General features: G+C 37.9%; 1 protein-coding gene across 1 annotated transcript in view; it reads right to left on the minus strand.

Moving 5' to 3' along the window:
- STK17A (serine/threonine kinase 17a) overlaps nt 1-22,531 on the minus strand; it is a 42,958-nt gene that overhangs the window by 12,825 nt on the left and 7,602 nt on the right. The window contains exons 2-3 of the mRNA XM_059397211.1: nt 19,599-19,811; nt 6,955-7,099 (exon numbers count right to left, since the gene is read on the minus strand). Of these exons, the coding sequence (XP_059253194.1) occupies nt 6,955-7,099; nt 19,599-19,811 (358 nt within the window). The remainder of the gene's footprint in view (nt 1-6,954; nt 7,100-19,598; nt 19,812-22,531) is intronic.

Genomic DNA, 22,531 nt, shown 5'->3' on the forward strand with positions numbered 1-22,531 from the left:
GGCCAATACCTATATCAAATGGAAAGCCACAAGAGTGACAAGCACGTTCAGAAATAGCAGTCTGAGGGCGCCTGGGGGGGGCGGGGCTCAGTTGGTTGCACAACTCCCTTCAGCTCAGGTCATGATCCAGAGGTCCTGGGATCAAGTCCGAAATTGGGCTCCCTGCTCAGCCGGGAGTCTGCTTCTCCCCCTTCCCCTCCCCTGCTTCGTCCACCCCCCACACCATCAAATAAATAAAATCTTTTTAAAAAAGAAGAAAAGAAAGAAAGAGAAAAAAGAAAAGAAATAGCAGTCTGAGAAGTGAGGCTAGGAACCCAGGCACCATGTTGTAGTAAGAAAATCAGGAAGGTGAGAGTCAAAGGTCCTCTTTGACACAAGAAAGAGTGAGGACCAAGAAAAGGCCACTGAATATAGCAAATAAACAACCTCTGAAAGACTTTTGAAGAAGTAATTTTTAGTAAAACCCTGGAAGAAAAACCCAGATTATAGGAGGTTGAAAAATAAGCCGAAAGGCTAAGTGATCTTTATATTACAGGTCATTCTGGCTTAATTATCTGTGGCTGTCCTCTGAACCAGTGCTGTCCTAAGGGAAGGTAATGCAAGTCACAGAATGTAACTTAAAATCTTCTATGGAGATATTATAAAAGGTAAAATGAAACAGGTGAAAATAATTTTAATATTTCTTTAATTTAATATATCTAAAATGTTATCCCTTCAACAGGTAATAATATAAAATTTTTGAGCTATTTTACTTTATTCCCCCCCATACTAAGTCCTTGAAATCTGGCAAAAAGTTCACACTTGGGGCACATCTCTGCTCTCAAGTGCTTGACAGCCACAAATGGCCAGTGTTACTGGATTGAACAGTGTAGCTATAAACACCTTTAATTAAAAATAAAAAATCCAAATGATACCCCAATAAATGTTCAGAGAATTCTTAACATCTCTTGTATAATGTCCTAATCTATTACCACTACACAATTATAGAATAGCAGTTCATCTTGAAAACTTATTCATAAAAACTAAGACTTTCTGTCTATAGTGAAAACAACTGGCTCAGTGTAATCTGTCATTTTGTACAAAAGATTGTTTTCTGAATCAAAAAAAAGTTTTGGCTACAGTAAAAACTTAAAACAGAAAGACAAAAAACACGAATTGCTGTCACTACAGAAGTCTGGACTATAGAGGCAAGCTAACTGTTATAAATTAATCCAAACCAGATAAAGCATCCCTCCTGTCACATACACAAAAGGACAGAAAATGTGCAACTGATCACTGTTAGAATCAGTTTCTCTCTCTCTCTCTTTTTTTTTTTTTTTAAAGATTTTATTTATTTATTTGACAGATAGAGATCAGAAGTCAGAGAGGCAGGCAGGGACAGAGGATGAAGAAGGTTCCCCACTGAGCAGAGAGCCTGACTCGGGGCTCGATCCCAGGACCCTGAGACCACGACCCGAGCCGAAGGCAGAGGCTTTAACCCACTGAGACACCCAGGTGCCCCAAGTTTCTCTTTTTAATCATAAAACAACAAGAGGTTTTGGCAAACCACCTTCATTAAGTTGGAAACAAACTCCATTAAAAAGCTATTTTCTCTTTGTTAATTAGCTTCTAGCTATTTCTTCAGGGAAAAAACTAGGATTACGAGTCCCAAGACTTCTCAAGGCAATTTTTATATTATTACACTAATGAAATACTCCAGTAAAATAAAATGTCATTATTCAAACAAATTAGATAAGAGAAGTTGCCTCTGTTACATATATTCATCATTGAACATGTTTTGCCCTTTCCAGTACATAAAAAATTCCAAGAGAAATATTGTGAAGTGGAAATCTTTACCATATCGTAAGGGCCATCTGTGATTACTAAAACATGCACAGCCTGTAAATGTTCTAAGAACATTAATACCATTTGTTCCTTTAAAATAGCTTAAATGTTTGTCCCTTAAATTTTATTTATACTTTACATTCCCTCGGAAATGCTTTTTTTGGTAATCATGTAAAAATTAGTTGGAGTGGTGGTAATGAAGTAAATTCTAAATTAATGTGATCAGATTATTAAAATGTTACTGTATTTGAAATCTAGGCCCAGTCACATGCATCCATCATCTACCAAAGTGAGAGACATTAAACGGTTGACAGAGGGATTGCTAGGAAAAAACACGTTTTACAATCAGAGCTCTTTCAGGGAATTTCAGTTAATGCTTACTGTGTAGTTTCTGCCAACTGCCCTGGTTTGACCACAGATACATTTCAGAAACAGACCTTACTCTTCTAAATAAAACCTAAGTACAGTTACAGGACTATAATCTGCCCATCTGTGATGGCAAAATATACCCACTTCCAGGAAGTGAGACAGCTGTGCTGCAAACAAAGAGAAGTACATTAGCATTTACAGCTCAGCCAGACCTTCCTTCTAGAGAGTCCTGTTCGTGTTAACAAGTGGTGGCTCATGGCACCTAACTCTATTTAAGACGCATGAATCCCAGGTGGTAAAAGAAAACAAGAAGGTCGCTGGAGAAGCAATGACAATGGAAGAAACAGGAAACACACAAACTGTCCTCAAACAGACAAAGGCAGTCAGGAGATCTTTGGATTATCTTATTTCTCTGCTTCACAGCCGGCGGGGGTGGGGGGGGATATTTTATTTATCTTGGTATCGTCATCTTCTCCTATATATAGCTCATTTAACAGTTACTGAATCATCACCCAGGAATAAGAGCACTATAAAGTTGAGATTGACTTGCTTAATTAGCCTTAAGTTACCATGAACAAAATTTTGAGGAACATTTTTATCAGGCAACGAAAATTCAAGCTTTTTATTTATTAACACCCAGTCATAGTACAGAAAGAAGTTAATACTAGTGTCTGAATCAGTTTGGGAGACTGTTTAAAAATGTTACCCCTGGGTGCCCGGGTTGGCTAACTTGGTTAAGCAACTGCCTTCGGCTCAGGTCATGATCCTGGAGTTCCAGGATCAAGTCCCACCTGCATCAGGGTTCCCTGCTCAGCGGGGAGTCTGCTTCTCCCTCTGACCCTCTCTCCCTTCTCTCTCATTCTTGCTCTCTCAAATAAATAAATAAATAAAAATTAAAAAAAATGTTACCCCTCTTTCAAGTAATACACTGATGTTCAAACTGTCAGTGACCAACTTAAATCTCAAAACGGAAAGTTCCAGCTTCTAGTTCCTGGCCGGCTCCTCTGCTTGTCACATACATGTAACAGTGTGGACGAGCTCATGACCGAAGACCGGGTATGGAACTGTTGAGAGATCTATCCAGCAAAGACCATTCAAACACAAAGAGCACCAGGTTTTAAGACTGGATTTCTCTGTGTTCTTTCTGGTCAAGTCCATCCCGTGACTGAAGTAGGCCACTATCCCACTATCCCACTAATTCACCAAATCGAGGTCATTTTGAGGCTTTTAGCTTTGTCCTGACTTTGGCAGAGTTGTTGTTTCTCAGATTTTGTCAATCCTGCCACAATTTACGTGAAATGAGTGGGCTTTCCCTTCATCGCAGTTTAGCGTCTTTTCTATTTTTGCAGTCGTATAAACAGTCAAAGATCTGCATCTGCTACCCCTCAAAGCATTTGCCATGTTCAATTTAAGATATCTGGCTGAGAGTCATCAGTGAATCAGTCTTTTGGCAAACTGCCCATCTGGGGTCTGATCTGAAGCCAAGTAGCATATTTCCCATTGTGACAATTATCTCTTTTATAGGAGAACTACAATAGTTATTCTAGTTTCTAACTACTTGTCTCTGGGACAAGAATGTCCCATTTTAACCATAATGGAACATAAACAGTCTACTAACTCATAGTTGCCCTAGACATGGGGACTGTCAATTTGAACAGAATTAAAAGTTCAGAAAACATATTAGCTTTGTAGCTTTCCAGCCCTTAGACTCAGAGTCAACATTATAAGCATAAATTGTCATGGCACAGATGGTTCTTAAAAGGTATGGGACAACAGACTCTCTGTCCAGACTCACAGAGGTCACAGAAAGTCAACTGGAGAGGACCTTTTGGTAGAAATCATTCCCATCAGCACGGCTGCGGCACCAACTCTGTCTCCGACCCTCCCCCTTCAGCAGTTCACATAGGGACATATCTGACTGCACCTGTGACACTGTGAGACAGAGGGATGGCTGAGAACCCCCCAGGCCACCCAGTCTTCTAGTTCCTCTGGGCCTACGAAACATGAAGAGTCCAGTTCCCAACATCAAAGGCCCATCATCAAAGCCTCTATTAAATCCAGAAAGAATTCTACACCAAGTGTACTGGGAGAAAGGAATATGATTTATACTGAGCGTATTAGGGAGAAAGGGATATAATTTCCTTGAGTAAATACACAGTTAAACCTGGTATTCAAGAACTTAATTTTCACCTTCGGCTGCTTTGCTTTCAAGTAACATCAAAGACCCATGACACACAGTGTTGGCAACCTGTCTGACCTGCTACTTAATTAGTTCCTGAATAATAGTTAAAGGTTGAGCTGTCATAAATCGAAAGCGTATTTCCTATAGGTGCAATGTTATTTAAATTAGGGTTCATTCCTGGAAGTTCTTTTCACATCATAAAACCAGCAAAACATCATAAAAAATAAACATAGGACTTTCCAAAGTTAAGTGTGTAAAACCAAACATGAAAAAAGGAAAAAAAACAAGCTTAGTGCAAACATTACTTGTAGGAATTCTTCTGCATGCCTGACACTAACTGAGGCTTCCTGAAGTCCGAGTCTACTGAAGTCTGGGCTGCAGAGACCATCTTTTCCGGCTAAGTGTTCCCGAGGGAGGCAGTAGTGTGTATTACTTCCAGCAAATTTCCAAGCATATTACAGACTAAAGGGAAAAAACAAAGCCCTAGTTCCCTCAGCCGTGCTAGGAGGGTTTTACCCAGGCCATTTCAGCTTTACCATCCTGGAACTCCATGTGGGTACACCTGCCTTCCAAAAAATGCCACTTTACCTACCATAATCTACAGTGTCATAACCATGCATTTTAGCCGCTGTAGTAAAAAATTAACATCCCTGAGAAAAGTATGTTTACAGAATGAAGGTAAATTGGCGTTTTTCAGAAAAGAACAAGAAAGTTTCCAAATTGTTTTCTTTCCTCTGTATTTTCTGTAGGAAACTAGCATTTGAAGGAATATCTATTGCCCTTCCACCTTATTTCAGACAGAGTTTTATCAAGTTTACTTAAGAAGTCAACCTCCAGAGCACACACCGTACCCTCCTGTACTCCTCCCTGAGTGTTCCTTCACGCACTGAAGATAAAACACTGGTATTTAAACCGGAGGACATCTACCACGCCCCACAGCAGCAGTTCCCAAAATGGCGCCTGTACTGGTATCAGTACCCCATGGGAACTCTGCAACTGGGGCCTAGCAATTTGCTTTGACAAGCCTTTCCTGACGGTCCTGATCCCTGTTGTGGTTGGAGAACCACTGCCATAAGCAGCTCCTTTCGCTAGAAGGCGAACTACAGCAGAAGTCAAGCGAGATCGGCAGATGAGGAGTAAAACGAGGCTGCAGAAGTCCAGAAGAGGAAAGCCTTTTTGGGGTTCAGGGGTTCAGTCTCCTCAGGTTACCTTCCTCCTTAACCCTGTCTCCTCTGGCTAATAAAGAATTGGAGTCACTGGTGTGTTCCTTGAGGAATGTTTCCTTTCCCACAGTCACACCGGGACTGGATATGGGGGTCTTAGACTCTTCTACCCTGGATGCCTGAAGGGATGCGCTAAGGATACCTGTAGCGGACCCTCACGGTCTCCTGAGCATCCACCCGCCCTCTGTTCTTTTAGAAAAAGAACTGATCTGAGAATCCAGCTCTTCCCCACTCTTGGCCCCAATGAAACTTCGGATGGGAGGAGGACTTTACCCCTCCAGGGTTGGAGCAGATAACACTGGTAATGCTGGCCTGGCCAGTCAAAACCCTGCACCATGCCCCCAGCCCCCACTCCCACATGCTTATTAGTTCCAGATCGATCTAAGTTGGTTTGGTGAGAGTGCATCTCCGCACTTCAGAAAGAGCTAATTAGTAGAACCTGGCTCTTTCCTGCTACACCTCTGGACAATTCTAAGGCTTAAATGGCAGCAGCTAGCTTACCATCTTTTTGCCATTTTGAGAAGGCAGAGCTGGGGATTGAAGAAAAACCAACTACTCGTAATATTTGAATTAATTAATAGTGTCATACCTTAAGTTAAAATTATGCCTGGTCTTTCTAGCCAATAAAATTTCCCTTTATGCGTCCCCTACTTTCAGCTGGCATTCTGATTACTTGATATGCTGCCCTTTGTGTATTCTTTCTTCCCTCCTCTTCCTTCGATAATTTTCAATTCTAAATCTACCTGCCTTGAATCTCTTTAGTTCTCTATTTTATTGACTGCTGCCTGCCTAATTTTCTACAACACTATCTTTCAGATATTCCTGCTAAAAAGTCATCTCCCTCTCCATAATGAAACCCCTGGAATCTGGTCTTTTCTCAATTGTCAATATCTCCTATTTCATCTCTCAATTCCAGTGATGCTATTCATTTATGTTTGCCCCACAAGTTTTCCTAACTCGTGACAAAATTTTATCTTCTATTTTCTGAATTTTCCCATATTTTTTCCTATATTTTCTCTATCTATTTAAATCCTTTTTTTTTTTTTTTTTTTTTTATGTTTAAGGTCTAGCTCAAACCCTATCTTTTATCAGGAAGAGTTTACCTATCCTACCAATATCCTCTAAAATTGCTCCCTTTTCTGGAGCAATTTATTTACCTTTCTATGTACACACCTGTACATTACTTCCTTGATAAAACTGGCTAGAGGATAAGAAGAGACTCGACCTTTATTTCCTTATTACCTTATAAAGCATACACACTTAATAAATGTTTGAATAAATCATGTTAAACACTTTACACCTGGAGTGTCATCATTCTTTAATCATCTCAAACTTATAAAGTAATTTAGATCTTACCTTCAAATCGAGATGAACTACATCATGAGCGTGTAAAAAGCGGACACCTTCTAATATCTGCCTCATGAGTCTTTGAACATCTTTTTCTTTAAAGGCTTCTTCTCTGTCTGCAACACACTGGTCAAAGATTTCACCCCCAGCAGCACTGGAGAAAGACAGAAACACACTTCAGTTATAAAGCAAAAGGGCTCATTAAAAATGAGCCTTTTTTTGTTCTTAACATTTTATGCATTAAGTATCTTCATTTGAAGTATAAGTTGAGGGGCACCTGGGTGGCTCAGTGGGTTAAAGCCTCTGCCTTCGGCGCATGTCATGATCCCAGGGTCCTGGGATCGAGCCCTGCATCGGGTTCTTTGCTCCGCAGAGAACCTGCTTCCCCCTCTCTCTGCCTACTTGTAATCTCTGTCAAATAAGTAAATAAAATCTTAAAATAAATAAATAAATAAATAAAACCAATTAAAGTATAAGTTGAGTGTCTGTGAACTTCTGTCTACTTGCCTAAATCCATTTTTCTTTTTCAAGTAAAAATATGAAGCTTCTAGTATGATCTAAGATTAACATTTCCAAAGCTAAAGAAAAACATCAGTTTAAGAACTTCAAGAATTAAACATTAATAGTGAAATATACTAACACATTTTCAAGTGAAAATTTCTCTCTTTTTAAGATTTTACTTATTTGAGAGCATGCATGAGCAGGAAGGAGAGAGAGAAGCAGAATCTCCACTGAGCAGAGAGCCAGATGTGGGGGCTCCATCCCAAGACCCTGGGATCATGACCTAAGCTGAAGGCAGACTCTTAACCCACTGAGCCACCCAGGTACCCCCAAGTGAAAATTTCTCAAGATTTTTGATTACAGAATACATAGAAATATTTTTATAAAAAATACAAATAATGAAAATAAAGCAAACAACCTCCAATTAATTAAAGGTCCCTTCTCCAATCCTCCAAAGGGCCACATCTCCTTTTGGTGTACTATTTCTTTCCAGATTAAAAAAAAAAAAAATTATATATATATACACATACACACACACATACATACATACATGAAAATATATACTTATTAAATGTACACAAAATATTAGTTGTGTCGATTTTTTCAAAAAACATAAATGGTAAATAAGACACATTCTACTGATGCTGTTCTACAATTTTTTCTTACTTAAACATGTATTAAGAATCTTTCCTTGATGGTTTTATATTTATCTACCTACCTCATAATTTTGAACTCTTATATCCCTGTGAATAAACCATACCCCTTTGAAGGACATTTACTTTCTTCCTAATTATTCACAATTACAAACAAACACATACTAGAATTTCTCCCATGTTTCCTCATGTGCCAAGAGCTCTCAAGTGTAGATACCTAGAACAAAACAGCTGGAGTGAAGGGAACGTGCATTTTAAATTTTAATAGGAAGAGCCTCTCCTCACCAGAAGTTTAATACTGATTTAAATTTTCTTCCAACCTCTAGGCAAAGCATCTCGGTTTGTTTTCCTCCAAATAATTTTGCCATTAAGAGGGAAAAAAATAATCAACATTTAAAAATTTTATTGCTCTTAGGCTGAAAGTCCATACTTAAACATTTTGCTCATACCAAAAATGGCAGTTCATGTCTTATCTCAAAATGTCCTTTATGTGTGGAAAAAAGAAAAAGACTAGGTTGTTTTCATAAAGTTGCTATAAATTATCATGAAATATAAAACTCCAAACAGCCATGCTGCTGTCAGACCAGAGCTACTTATTAATTGCCTTTCAGTATGGTAACTTAGTTCCTTTTTTTCTTTCCTTTTCTGTTACAGCAACCTATTTCCAAATTCTGCCCATATAAGGAAAGACCAGAATTAGATAAAAACATACTTAAGTTTAGCGGAACAGTTGCAGGTGATGAAAGTGAAAGCAAATAATTCACTGGCTGATAAGGTTTTCATTTTGGCTAAACCTATACAACTGATATTTTATTTTGATTTTAGTATTAAAAATATGAAAGCATCAAAGTAATTTTTATGTATTTAATTGTAAAATGCCCATATATAGGCATGGTTAAAGTAATATACGAGTCATAAGAAAAGAAATGAACAGTCACAACATCATTACAGAGTACATTAACTGCAGCCTTGCTCTACCGTACTCTGTGAAGATGGACTTGATGACCTAAAGCAAGAGTCAGTATGAGCTACTCGGTCCCAAGCAGCTAGAGTTACACCATGACGGAACATATGGCCCTCTGCACGCGTACACCACCATTTGCCAGTTACAACTCAGAACTGTCCATGTTCCTCAACTAAAACAGAGAACAGTATTTTGGTTGAAAAAGTTTCCCAAACACAATGGAGTCTCCCAGCTCATTACTACCATTCACAATAAAATTCAATAAAGGTCAATTTACATAAGTGAAAAGATTTAAGAGCAATTTCTTATTACTTCATTCCACTATAAGGGGTACCAATCCTTGCTATAACCCAGGGGTTTCCTTTGTTTTCCCAACAATTTAAGGAGTTTACATAAGCACAGCATACGAAGTACAAAACTGCAGTTTTCTGAAAATTTTCAGAGATGTATTTCAAACGCAGACTATCAAAGCCATAAAGGTTAGCCTTCACTGATAGCAAGACTTGGACACCCTTCTGATACAATGTGCAATCATCCCGGTTTATATCTGCTGAAATGCAGTTGTATTAGTGCATGGAACTGAACAAAATTATACTAAAGAACAATCTGCAACCCTTAAAAGCATCTGTTATGTAGGGCTACCAGGACATAGAAGACTATTTACCAGCCACTTCACAGGAAGTATCTGCCTTCACTTAGAAGCCAGAGAAACACTACAAGTTTTGTTGTGCCCTATCTTTTAACCACAGCAACACTTCCACAACTATGTTATGGTATATTTACTTTAGTAGTGCTTATTTTCCACTACTTTAAAATTACCCAGAAACTGAGAAATTAACTTTATGATGAATTACATATAATTTTTTATCAAAAAAGCTTTTACAAAAACATTAATTCAGGAACTTTGCCCAAAAAATTTTACACAGAAACTATTTTTATAAAACAGATAAAGAACTTTTCATTTCAACGTTCTAGTGGCCCTTAGAAAGTTAAGTATCTTTTGATCAACATTTTGCAAATCCATGTATGTACACGATGTTTGCAGGCTAAAAGCAACTGTTTGCCTGGCTGCCTGCACCTAGGCTAGACTCTGACACCAAACATTCCTTTTTCTATCGAAACTAGCATATCCATTTGTACCTGCTTCAAGGCTCAGTTCAGATCTTTCCTCCCTCACTCTTCAAAATTAACAAATACCAATCAAATATGTTAAGTGCTGTGCAATGTGCTATGGATATAAAGATAAATTACAAATAAGTATGGGGACGCCTAGATGGCTCAGTTGGTTAAGTCTCAGGTCATGATCGCAGGGTCCTGCGATCGAGCCCCACATGGGGCTGAGCAGGGCGCCTGCTTCTCCTTCTGCCTGCTACTCCCCCTGCTTGTGCATGCTTACGCTGATACATAAATAAATAAAATCTTTAAAATAAAGAAAGTATGGCTTATAACTTCAGGTACTAGTGGGAGAGAAAAAAATGAAACATTTTTAAAAATACATATGTATAAATATATGTGCATGTGAAATTATATATCAAGTGATTTGATAATTCAGCAACTGAGCAATTCATTGGAAAGGAGAAAATAAAGCTTATTAAAAAATGACATTTATTCTAAGACTTGTAGAAGGAAAAGGAATCCACTAGCTGAAATGGTTAAGAGCACATCCCAGGCAGAGTGTACAAAGTATAAGGGCATGATGGTGTAAAAAATACAGGACATGACTCACTAAAGGTTAAGTACCTACTTCCCCTTTGAGCCAAATGGCAGAGAACTTACCCTTTATCTATAAACAACTAGAAAATGAGCAAAGTATATGAGCCAACTGTTTTCAGACATGAGAACGTAAGCAGTTTGGACCATGATCCCAAAGAAAAGGGACACCAATAAGTAGCCCTACTGTCTGTCTTCCTATTTGGAAATAATTTATGGACTGTGATACAGGGTGGTAGAGAAGCTTAAGCAGAATATGGCAGCCTTGCTAAAATGAAGACACAGACCAGGAGTTTGATGAAGCTAATGAAGTTGGATTTCAAGAGGAGTGACCTATAGAGAAAGATTTCCAGACATGTGCTTAGCTGTATCTTGAAGTCTTAGATAAAATACTAATAAGGGCAAGCATAAGGTGAAACTCTGTAAGGTCAAGCAAAGAATTGCTGGGAAGTTAGAAGCTGAATAATTCCTAGCATTCACAGAGAACAGTATAAGATATTTCAATCCTGTCCAGTTGAAGTAGACAAATCATGTGAACCACTTGGCAGTTAGCAGGCCCCCCATCCCAGAAGGGCCATACCTTAGTAGTAAGATTAAGTAGCCTCTGAACTGCCCCCAAGAAAGCGGATTTACAAGTGATTTAACTGCCTGTCAAAACAAACGTCATTATTTTTAATGAAAGATCATAAAATCCACTCAACACTGTGGCAATCTTAATGTATGGCATCATTCCAAAAATTAAGACATCTGAAAGTGCCACAAATTACAATCCATTCGGGGCACCTGGATGGCTCGGTGGGTTAAACCCTCTGCCTTTGGTTCAGGTCATGATACTGGGGTCCTGGGATCAAGCCCTGCATCAGGCTCTCTGCTCAGCAGGGAACCTGCTTCTCTCTCTCTCTCTCTGCCTATCTGCCTACTTGTGATCTTTGTCTGTCAAATAAATAAAATCTTAGAAATTACAATCCACAACTTACAGGAAAACAATAAAAACAGACCCAGAAATAACAGAGATTATGGAATTGGCAGATAAGGCATTATAAATATACTCAAGGATTTAGAGTAAAATATGACCATAACAAGAGAGATGATGGGTACGAAAAAGGACCAAATGGAACTTCTAAAGATAAAGTATCTAAAATGAAAACTGCTCTGGATGGGCTTTATAGCACTGCAAAGAATCAGTGAATTTTAAGATATAGCAACGGAATTTTAAGACCTAGCAATTCAATCTTTAGAAAGGGGGAAAAAAAACAGAAACAAAAACAATAGGATCCCAGGGACCTGAGTGACAATATCAAGCAGTTTAACAGATGGTAATTGAAGGAACAAGAGAAGAGAGTTGGGGGGGGACACAAATATTTTTTTCAATAATGGCTGAAAAACTCCCAAACTGATAAAAACTATAATCCCAAAGATCCAACCAAGAAGCTCAAAGTAAACCCCAAGCAGAATAAACACAAAGAAAACCCAAGGCTCATCATGCTCAAATTTCTGAATTAATGTCTTTAAAAGAGACATTTATAAAGGAACGGAGAATCAATGCAGACTTCTTGTCATAAACAAAAGGCAAATGACAACTCAATGACATCTTTAAGTGCTGAGAAAAGACAGTGTGTCTAAAATGCACACTGTGGCTGGAAAAGGACTAGCAGGAGAGGAGGTGTAAGTCAGACAGAAAAATAGGAGAGAAGGTCAAAACAATCTGAAACATTCTAGGTAAGGCAATGAGTTAGTATAAAACCCTAAATATCTATCTCCTAGATGCATAAAGCAGCACAACTCATGGGTAAAAGCTCTGGAATCACACACTCCCAGATTGAATCTTGGCTGTTATTTAGTGTGACTTTAGGTTGATTAGTCCTCTGAAATTTTTTCTCATATAAAATCTTGTCCTAAAATTTACAAATAAATCAAGTTGCAGGATACAAAATCAATATACCAAAATCATTGTGTTTTTATACACTAACAATGAACTTTCAGAAAGAGAAATTAAGAAAACAACCCCATTTTCAATGGCATCAGAAAGAATAAAATACTTAGGAATAGGGGCGCCTGGGTGGCTCAGTGGGTTAAGCCGCTGCCTTCGGCTCAGGTCATGATCTCAGAGTCCTGGGATCGAGTCCCGCATCGGGCTCTCTGCTCAGCGGAGAGCCTGCTTCCCTCTCTCTCTCTGCCTGCCTCTCCATCTACTTGTGATTTCTCTCTGTCAAATAAATAAATAAAATCTTAAAAAAAAAAAAAAAAATACTTAGGAATAAATTTAACCAAGAAAGTGAAAGATCTACACAATGAAAACTGTAAGATACTGATGAAAGAAATCAAAGAGGACATAAGTAAGTGGAAAGATATACCATGATCATGGGTTGGAAGAATTAATCCTGTTGAATAGTTCATACTATCCAAGTAATCTACAAATTCAACACAATTCATATCAAAATTCCAATGGCATTTTTCAGAGACACAGAAAAAAAAAATCCTAAAATTTGCATGGAACCACAAAAGACCCTGAATAACAAAGGCAATCTTGAGAAACAACAAATCTGGATTTCAAAATATATTTCCAATTTCAAAATAAGTTACTACTCAACCATTAAAAAGAATGAAATCTTGCCTTTGTGACAACACAGACCCTGATATGCTAAGTGAAATGATAAACACCATATAATTTCACTCATATGTGGAATCTTTAAAAAAATGAACAAAACAAAATTCATAGATATAGAGAACATACCAGAGGCTAAGTGGGGAGAGAGGTGGGCAAAAGTGAGTGAAGAGGGCCAATTATATGAAGATGGATAGTAACTAGACTTTCAGTATTGATCACTTTGTAGTACACACACGTCAAGTCAAATTTTGTACGCCTGAAGTTTACATAATGTTATAAACCAATTTTACCTCTAATACAAAAAGTTTCTTGTGAAAAAACTGTGGGTGTGTGTGTATGTGTGTATTAAAGCTACAGCAATAAAAACAGTATGGTATTGGCATAAAAAGATAGATTAATGGAACAGAAATAGAAAGCCCAGAAATAAAACTATGCATAGATGGTCAATTAACTAATGAAAAAGGATATACAATATCCAAGAATATACAATAAAGGACAGTCCCTTCAATGAACTTCAATGAATGTTTTTTTTTTTTTTTTAAACTGGATAGCTACACGTAAAAGAATGAAACAGGATGCTTACCTCATAACATGCACAAAAGTCAACTCAAAATAAAGATTTGAATATAAGACATGAACATAAAACTCCTATGAAAAAACATAAGCTGTAAGCTGCTTGACATCAGTCTTGGCAATTTTCTTGGTTTGACAACAAAAGCAAAGATAAACAAGTGGGATTACATCAAATTAAAAAGCTTCTGCTCAGCAAAGGAAACCATCAACAAAATGGAAAGCAATGTATGGAATGGAAGAAAATATTTGCAAATCATGTATCTGATAAGGGCTTAATATCCAAAGTATATAAAGAATTTATACAACCAATGTGATTTTAAAAATGGGTTGAGAAACTAAACAGACCATTTTTCCAAAGAAGACATATAAATGTTCAACAGGTGCATAAAAATGTTCTCAATATCACTAATCATCCAGGGAATGGCAAATCAAAACCACAACTGGGTATAATCTCATACCTGTTAGGATGGCTATCATCACAGAGACAAGTGTTGGCAAAGATGCAGAGAAAAGGGAATCCATGGGCACTGCTAATGGGAATGTAAATTGGTGCGGCCACTATGAAAACAGTATGGGGGGGCGCCAGGGTGGCTCAGATGCTTAAGAGCCTGCCTTTGGCTCCGGTCATGATCCCAGAGTCCTGGGATCAAGCCCTGCATCTGGCTCCCTGCTCAGCAGGGACCCAGCTTCTCCCTCTCCTTCTATTGCTCCCCCCGCTTGTGCTCTCTCGCTCTGTCAAATAAATAAAATCTTAAAAAAAGAAAAAAGAAAAGGAAAGGAAAGAAAAGACAGTATGGAGTTCATCAAAAGAACTTCCATATGACCTAACAATCCCACTTCTGGGTATATATACAAAAGAAATGAAAACAGAATCTCAAAAAGATTAACACTCCCCTGTTAACTGAAGTATCGATGAATGGAAGAATGGACAAAGAAGATGTGATATACATAAAATGGAATATTATTCAACCATTTTAATATATTCCACATATATATGGAATCTAAAAAAGCAAAGCTCCTAGAAACAGAGACTAGACTGGTGGTTACCAGTGGGTGGGGAGGTGGAGGAAAAGGAGATATTGGTCAAAGGGCACTTACTGGTCTTGCAGTTACAAGACAAGTAAGTTCTGGAAATTTAATGTATAGCATGGTGGTGATAGTTACTAATATTATATACTCGAAAGTTGCTGAGAAAGTAAATCTTAAATGTTCTTACCCACCCCCCCTGCCCCCCAAAAGGTAATTATATACCTTGATGCAGGTGTTAACTAATGCTGTAATGGTAATCATCACACAATACATAAGGGTATCGAATCAACACATTCTACACCTCAGACTTACAAAATGTTTTATGTAATTATATCTCAATAAACCTGAAAATTTAAAAAAAAATAGAACAGAGAATGTATATACAGCACGTGAATACTTTCTATAAAGCTGGCTGAAAGACTTAGCATAGTGCCTGGCACACACAGTCACTTCTTACACGACCAGGACACTTTGTTCCCACAGCAACTAGCAAGCATTTCTGGTTAAACACCAACATCATTGTAATCATTTATATTTCCTTCACTAAGCCTGTAGCATGGAGAGGGCAGAGGCTGTGCTGTTCTTACTTTCATACTTTTTTACTTTTATACCACTTTTATACTATTAGCACCTGGTGCATATGGCAGGTACTTAAGTGTATGCGAAATGTATTAGTGACGTGGGGATCATAAACCTGCCCGTTTCCCTCAAAACAATCTACTTATGTGGCTGAGAATTTTGATACCTCAATATCCAAAAGCATATTTCTAAGACTTCCTCTTCATACAAAAAGTAGAATACAAATATTTTTAGACAGATCATATTGATGTGTGGTCCTGAAACCATGATCACTAAATCAACAGAAGCCACCGAAGATTTCTAAGCAAGGGAATGATATTACCACATCTATGTCTTAGTAACCTACCAGAAATCTGTGGAACATCCTGGAATTGAAGCCAGAGTGATCAGCCAAGAAGCTACTCAGAGTCCATCAGAGACCCAACAGAGAGGAGAAACAGCAGGTACCAAGAAAAAGGAACGCAAGGATGAGGTTTAAGTGAAAAACTTGGTAATTTATTATTTACAAGCTTTTAAAGGAGATAAGGTAAAGGAGGAGAGTCAAGGTTTCAGTCCTGAGCTATGAAATAAATGGGGAATAACAATGGAAATGGGGAACAGAAGAACAGGCATTATCTGGGCAATGCAGGGGAGCCCACATATTCATATCCTGAATTGATAACGATGTGTGGCTGGATACAGAGAGACGCAGTCAGAACTTAGAAGGCCCAGGGCTGGAGACAAAGATTTGGAAATAATCACTATAAATAATAGCTGAAGCCACACAGGTTGTTATCAGTCAGAGTAAATGCACAGAATATAAATGCACGACAAGAACACCGCTAACGAACTCTGGGGAGCACTTGTATTCACACGGCAGAAGCAGGGTGAAAGGCTGTGACAGATTTAAAAGAAAAAAGAAGAAAAAAGAGAGAGACCCTGAAAGCCAAGAAAGAAGACATTTCAAGAAAGAAGGTATAATACAACAAAGGGTTTACAGAGAGTAAGAAGTGGAGTGAGCGCTGAAAAGAGGAGACAGATTTTGGCAAACGGTTTGGGAAGAGCAGGTGCGGCAGCTGAGAGTCATGGTGCAATGGCCCGTGACACATGCAAGGATTGGCGGAGAGCGACACACGGACGAGGTGAGGAAAGCTGTAAACGCAGCCTGCTCCTTTAGAGAGTACGGCAGGAAAGGACAAAGCAAGCCAGGACCATGGTTTAAAGACAGTCAAAACTGAGGAAAAGGAATTTTAGGATAAGAGAGACAGCCACACTGGAAGACAAGGGCAGAGCACCACCTTGGAAGAGGGGCTGAAAAGCTGAGAGAGGTCAGTGAACTCACCTCAAGCAAAACTACGGCCCTAGAAAAGAAGAGAGTTAAAAAGCACAAATTAAGGTCTTAGCCTCAGAGTTAAGCAGTGGAAGCTTCAGATAGAAGCGAAGGGGTGAGGGATGCTGCGGGAGAGTGCCTGCCAGCCTTTATTCTCTCCAGAGAGGGGACAAAGGGCCAGGTGTCTCAGAAAAGATGGGAAGCAGGTGATGTAGTGAGTGTGTTAAAGGTTTTGAATAGATCCTGAGATCCTGGCGGGGGCGAGGGGGGGGGGGCACATTAAAAGAACGAGAGATTAGGTAAAGAACTACCCAAGGACAGCGAAAGCTCATCTGAGACTGGGAGAAAGAAGGAAATAATGTGAGGTGCTGGCGAGAGACTAGCAGAACTAGCCACGGAAGAAAAGGGAATCACAAAAAGGAAGTGAGTTTGGAGCCAGCAGAAAGACCGGGAGACCTGGGAAGAGCCCAGGATTAAAGGCGGAAGAGCAGGTTTGGTGGGAACAGGAGAGGAATGAGATCTGGTGGGAGAGTAGCATTTCACAGTCTTTTCTAGATCAAATTCCAGTCATGCCTTGATCCTCTCCAAAACAAACTGGAAACCAAAATCTAGGTAGGCAGGGGATTTATAAATGAGATTCCTAGACCAACTTTTTTTTAAGTTAGAAAACTTTATTCAGATATGATCCACATATACTACATTTGTTAACCATCCCGTCATTTTAAATATTTTTATTAAAAATACCCTGTGTGAAACACATTTTATAATTTCTCTAGAAGGGATTCCTATAAGTGAAATTACTGAATTAAAATTTATAAACACAATGCTCTTGAATTACATTATCAAGAGGAAGCCACTATTTTAGCCATCTAGAATTTGCTTTCTACAAATTTTTTAAGAATACTACACATTTGTAATGTTTTTTTAACAATATTTTTTAAAAAATCTATGTTGAAACATTTATATCCACCTTAGCTTTTTAAATGATTGCACAGTAATTCACTTTGTGACATTATCACTTATTTAACCAACTGAGCCCTTTCTATTAAACAATTAGGTTATTTCTTTTTTTGTTACATTAAAAAAACCTTCACTGAATATTTTCTAACACATCTTTGCTCAACTGCCCCATTATTTCCTTGTGGAAAAATATGTAAGTGAAATTGCTGGATTAAAGACTGTTCATCATCATCGTTGTTTTCAGTTTTTGATACACAACTCCAGTCTGTCCTCCAGAAAAGTTGCACCTGTAGCATAAATCAGATGTTTCAACCCACGAACATCAACTTTTTCGTTATGATCTCTGCCACTCTTGTAAGGGGAAATATTTTTAAATTTACATTATATAATTTCTAAGAATCAATATTTTTCATATACATATAGGCCATTTATATATATGTACATCTATGTGGAATTTCCCTTCATATCTGTTAAAAAGAAAAGCACAGGCCCAACCTGGTGTCACCAAATCAACAAATCACCAAACTAGGGCTTCATATCTAACCTAATTACAGTTTCAACCTCCCCTAAAAGTATAAGTCTTTTTTTTTTTTAAGATTTTTTATTTATTTATTTGACAGAAATCACAAGTAGGCAGAGAGTAAGGCAGAGAGAGAGAGAGAAAGAGAGGAAAGCAGCCTCCCCACCGAGCAGAGAGCCCGATGCAAGGCCCAATCCCAGGACCTTGAGATCATGACCTGACCTGAAGGCAGAGGCTTAACCCACTGAGCCACCCAGGTGCCCCTAGAAGTATAAGTCTTAACCAGTCAATCAGAAAATTTCTGACCAGCATCAGCAAGGAATCTCACATGGGCCCTATCCATCCCCCCAAAAGAAGATGAGGTAATCCACCTAATAAGACTCCCTGCCCTCCCCTTAAGGGAAGGTGATGTTGCCTGAAACAATCCTTTTTCCCCCTCTTTTGCTAATAACTTCTTGCCACACGCTCCTTCCTAGAAAACCTGTCCACTTTGTACAACTCCTTGGAGCTGCCCTCCACTTGCTAGAATCGCTTAATAAAGCTGATCAGATTTTCAATTTTACTTGGTTGAAATTTTAACATATCCTTTGTCCATTATTTTTAAACTGGGAGGTTCACGTTTTTGTGTAATTTGTACTATCTAGTTACAGAGTAAATAAATTTTAAGCATTTTGGATGAACAGATAAAACTATTCTCCCTGAGCTTATCTTTTCATTTTGTATTTCTTGATGTAGTTACGACTTTTATATGTATTCAAATCTATCAATCATTTCCTTTAGTAGGAGAAGCAGAGAGGGAAAATGGATTTAAGAAGAAAAAACTGTCCATTTTCTGAAGCTGTTTCCTATACAGTCCCTACTTACTCAAATGAAAACATGGTATGAATCAAACAATTGTTTCTGAAAGGAAGGAGAATATTAACTCAGACTATATGAACATGTAAGAGACTGTGAAATGTCTCTTATTTTAATATTACCTTGGTATCACTTAGTTTCTGAAGAGTGCCTTTAATAAGAACACAAGAGAACTTTACTATCAGAAGAATTTCATTAAAGAATGAAAATAAAAAATCTAATATACATGCATTCTTATTAATTTGGTATTTTCCAAATTAACAAGAGAAACACATGAAAAAGTTCTGGAAAATCTTCAGATTTCCAGGGCTAGGCTACAATACATATCACAGATGACTAGCATCCTATGAAGTATAGACTGTCTAACAAACTCTAAGGAAAATAATACTTACTATTCGAGAACTAAGATCATTTCTGATGGCGTTTCATAGACTTCATGTAAATTAATGACCCAAGGATTGTCCTGTGCCAGTTCAAGAACAGCAATCTCATGAATTATTTCCATCCGACAATCTTGACCTTTTCTTCTTTTTCTCATGAACTTTGCTGCAAATTCTTTTCCAGAATCTTTCTTTATGCATTTCCTCACCACTGCAAATTTCCCCCTAGAATTAAACAAAAACATTCCCTGTTAAACTTGACAACTTTCTAGAGATGGTAAATTTTCATAAAATTTCCAAATATTCATCAGTGGATAATCAAATTCAGACCATATTCAATCACAAATGCAGGACTACCACTTAGGAATTTAATAGGTACAGCTCTAATCAAATAAAATGTAACTGGTAAACCTGCAAAATTACTTCTGAATAGAGAATAACCGTATATTAAAGTAAATATTTTTTGCAGTTATACAATTTATTTTTTTACATTTATACATAAGAATGATTTGAATCTTGAAAAAAGGTATTAGGCTTATTAAGAGAAACTGGTTATCAGAATTTCTGAAAGAACTGAATTGACTAATACTATATTGCCTTTCAAAACTACAAAAGTTATGGATCTCATTTATATATTTCAACTACAGCATCAGTTGGAACTGTCTCGTTTTCCTATAAAGAGAGATACAACAAGCATCATTTTGATACACTACACTATCATCTGTTATTAAACTAATAAGGAAGTCACAGGGGAGTGAGTGTTAACAAACTAAGCAAATTAAGGCTATGAGTTCTGGAATCAGATGTGGGTTTGAATCCCAGAAACAGCTCTGCAGCCCACTTGGGCAATTCATTATACCTTTTAAATCTCATCTTCCTTATCTGTAAAAGAGGACACACCAGAATCCACTTGACAGGGTTGTGTAAGAATTCAACCATATAATACATAGCAATTGCTCAACAAGGGATTTGTCACAAAGTGAGTGCTAAATAAAAAGCTATTAGTCAAACAAATCATTAATTTGTGATAGTCATCACCCAAAATACCCAATCTTTAAGTTGGAAGGCAGCTTAGGAATCAGTTTTTGTTTCTGGGTTGTTGGTTTTTTTTTTTCCTTTTTTTAACCTACTGCCAGTATCAGTGTCTTCTTTCAAACTGTGAGGTTGTTTCTTCCACTCTTGGGTGCATATTATTTTAAAAAGATTTTCATCACAAGCCTAAAGTGAAGGGCTGTTGAGTCTGGGCTTTTTGCTGAGCAGTACAGAAAGACCTTTCTCTTCCAAATGCAAATCTATTGGGTATTGATGGAAGCTGGGATCTGTTAACTGCCACTCCCTTTCCCCATTTTTTTTTTTTTAAGATTTTATTTATTTGAGAGAGATGGAGAGAGAAAGAGTACAAGTGGGGTGGGGCAGGAGCAGAGGGAGCAGGAGAAGCTGGCTCCCCACTGAGCAGAGAGCTCCATCCCAGGACCCTGGGATCACAACCTGAGCTCTCACATGTCCCTTCTTTTTCCAATTTTCAATCATTCCTTATCCCCATAAAGGTTCTGAAGACTTTCTCATTATTCTAGATTTGGACCCAGAATTCTAGACTATTGATGTAATTTTGAGTACTAATTTTTCCTTCCTAGCTGCTGTTAACCACAAATATATTTTTCATGCACTTTATACTTTTGTAACCCCCACTAATAAAAATGTTAAAGGATATATGCTTACGTATAACTGTGAACTTAGTTGCTCACATAAGTAACAATCTACCTAACAGCACCCTTGTTCAGATCAAAGTTCTTTCTGTTCACAAAGATGTGAAAGACGTTTATAGATGCTTAGAGGGATTAAATCATAAACCTATTCATCACAGACTAATGCCTTTTATTTTACTCCGCAAAATCATTAGACTAACATCTCTATCAAGTTTTAAAAGATTCCTGATGACTTATGAGTTCTTTTGAGAAAAAAAATCATAGATATTAAAAGAATCAGGGGCGTCTGGGTGGCTCAGTTGGTTAAGCATCTGCCTTCAGCTCAGGTCATGGTCTCAGGGTTCTGGGATCAAGCCCCACATGGGGCTCCCTGATCAGTGGGGGGTCTGCTTCTCCTTCTCCCTCTGCCCCTCACTTGTGCTCTCTCTCTAATAAATAAAATCTTTAAGAAAAAAATAAGAAGAATCAAATTATTACTATGTCAGAAGTTTCAAAAGAGAAAAAGAGATAAAGTTTCATTTATAAAAAACAGGCCAACATATATAATTGACAGGAAGTATGTTCCTGGTAATTTAGAAATGACTCTGCTGAACTGCTTTACATACTCTTCCATCAAATACACAAATGTTCACTGTTCACACACTTAACATTCCAGGCAATACAGTACTCTGCATTAAGTAAAATACGACTTCATATCTAGCCTGAATGTGTATTTTTGAATAGATGGGAAGACAGATGACTCAAAAGAGAAAGGGATTCAGACACATGCAAACCTACAAACTCTGGGAGCCCTTTTACAGAAAAGTTATTGCTAAATTCCAGAACAGAGGCAAATACAGGAAAGGGACCCATATTCAATTCGACATCTGGAGCCACACAACCACTTCTTAGGGTTGCCAGCACAGTTCCCATGGCTCTCCACCCCCACCAGTGCCTAGTCTGGACACCGCCTTTGTTTTTTTGGAAGCACTCTTCACAGTTTTAGGTTTATTCTTTTCTTTCCACTGTGTCATGCACTACATTGGAAGTCAGCACATTTTTCTGTAAAGGGGCAGATAGCAAATATTTTCGGTCTTGCTGGTCTCTGTTGCCACTATGCAAGTCCGCTATTGTAAAATGAAATCACAGACAAAAGGTAAATGAATGGGTGGCTCTGGGTTAAAACAAAACAGAACAAAACAAAAGCACTTTATGGACTTTGAAATGTGAATTTCATATAATTATCAAATATTACTGATT

Source organism: Mustela nigripes, chromosome 4 (genome assembly GCF_022355385.1).
Source record: "Mustela nigripes isolate SB6536 chromosome 4, MUSNIG.SB6536, whole genome shotgun sequence".
Classification (NCBI taxonomy): domain Eukaryota; kingdom Metazoa; phylum Chordata; class Mammalia; order Carnivora; family Mustelidae; genus Mustela; species Mustela nigripes.